This window comes from Oncorhynchus keta, unplaced genomic scaffold (genome assembly GCF_023373465.1).
Source record: "Oncorhynchus keta strain PuntledgeMale-10-30-2019 unplaced genomic scaffold, Oket_V2 Un_contig_1563_pilon_pilon, whole genome shotgun sequence".
Taxonomy (NCBI): domain Eukaryota; kingdom Metazoa; phylum Chordata; class Actinopteri; order Salmoniformes; family Salmonidae; genus Oncorhynchus; species Oncorhynchus keta.
Genome location: NW_026279434.1, coordinates 24,882 through 26,963, shown reverse-complemented (window position 1 = coordinate 26,963; position 2,082 = coordinate 24,882). Strand labels below are relative to the sequence as shown.

The 2,082-nt window shown below is 53.1% G+C and overlaps 1 protein-coding gene across 1 annotated transcript; it reads left to right on the top strand.

Moving 5' to 3' along the window:
- Positions 1 to 644: 644 nt before the first annotated feature.
- On the top strand, positions 645 to 1,649 carry LOC127919068 (histidine-rich protein PFHRP-II-like). The gene has a single exon (XM_052502488.1). The coding sequence runs from the start codon at positions 645 to 647 to the stop codon at positions 1,647 to 1,649; it is 1,005 nt and encodes a 334-aa protein (XP_052358448.1).
- The last annotated feature ends 433 nt before the right edge of the window (positions 1,650 to 2,082 follow it).

The window sequence follows — 2,082 nt, the reverse complement described above, 5'->3', positions numbered from 1 at the left end:
CATCATTGTGTATTTGGTGGATAATATTAGTTTGAGGAGATGACGGGAGTGTGTGTGTGGGGGGGCTGTCATCACGCTGCAGTGTGTGTGTGTGTGTGTGCGTGTGTGTGTGGGGGGCTGTCATCACGCTGCAGTGTGTGTGTGTGTGTGTGTGTGTGTGTGTGTGTGTGTGTGTGTGTGTGTGTGTGTGTGTGTGTGTGTGTGTGTGTGTGTGTGTGTGTGACAGAAAGACAGAGCTCCATTTATCCATCTGTGTGGCACTGTCTGTCTGTGTGGTGGTCTAGCTACCCTAATGCTAACGGAGTCAGTTGGACAGTACAGGATGTGCTTATTGAGACTGCAGGGACAGTGTGTGTGTGTGTGTGTGTGTGTGTATACGTGTGTGAGTGTGTATTGTGTGTGTGTGTATATTGTGGGGCTGAGTAACCACAGCTGGGCATTACAGAAACCATATTACTGCCTGATAAGCTGCTATTAGAGGTGTGTGTGGGGTGAGTGGGAGAGGGACGCAGGTGCTCTGTGGGCTGATATTACCCAGGATGCATAGGGACGTGGGGGTTGGGCGGTGGGGGCTCTCTGCGGAGCGCAGAAACACACCTGTGATCCCCTTGCTAGCACGCTCACACACTTCCCCACTCCGGCAAATGAATCCACACTCTGACAAACACACTAATACTGGAGCAGAGAGCACACACCACGGGCACCAAGCAGCACACCACGGAGCACACCACGGAGCACACCACGGAGCACACCACGGAGCACATCACGGGCACCAAGCAGCACACCACGGAGCACACCACGGGCACCAAGCAGCACACCACGGACACCAAGCACACACCACGGAGCACACCACGGAGCACATCACGGGCACCAAGCAGCACACCACGGAGCACACCACGGGCACCAAGCAGCACACCACGGACACCAAGCACACACCACGGAGCACACCACGGAGCACACCACGGAGCACATCACGGGCACCAAGCAGCACACCACGGAGCACACCACGGGCACCAAGCACACACCACGGACACCAAGCACACACCACGGAGCACACCACGGAGCACATCACGGGCACCAAGCAGCACACCACGGAGCACACCACGGGCACCAATCACACACCACGGAGCACAACATGGGCACCAATCACACACCACGGAGCACACCACGGGCACCAAGCACACACCACGGACACCAAGCACACACCATGGGCACCAAGCACACACCACAGAGCACACCACAGACACCAAGCACACACCATGGGCACCAAGCACACAACACGGAGCACACCACGGGCACCAAGCACACACCATGGGCACCAAGCACACACCACGGAGCACACCATGGGCACCAAGCACACACCACGGGCACCAAGCACACACCATGGAGCACCAAGCACACACCACGGGCACCAAACACACACCATGGAGCACCAAGCACACACCACGGGCACCAAGCACACACCACGGGCACCAAGCACACACCACGGAGCTCACCACGGGCACCAAGCACACACCATGGAGCACCAAGCACACACCACGGGCACCAAGCACACACCACGGGCACCAAACCAACAACACGTGGCACTAGGCTCTGCAGTAACACAGTGTGGACAAGAAACTACAACCTACCCAGATAAGACAGGATGATAAAAACTACAACCTACCCAGATAAGACAGGATGATAAAAACTACAACCTACCCAGATAAGACAGGATGATCAAAACTACAACCTACCTAGATAAGACAGGATGATAAAAACTACAACCTAGCTAGATAAGACAGGGTGATAAAAACTACAACCTAGCTAGATAAGACAGGATGATAAAAACTACAACCTACCCAGATAAGACAGGATGATAAAAACTACAACCTACCCAGATAAGACAGGATGATAAAATCTACAACCTACCCAGACAAGACAGGATGATAAAAACTACAACCTACCCAGATAAGACAGGGTGATAAAAACTACAAACCTACCCAGATAAGACAGGATGATAAAATCTACAACCTACCCAGATAAGACAGGATGATAAAAACTACAACCTAGCTAGAAAGACAGAATGCTAAAAAACTACAA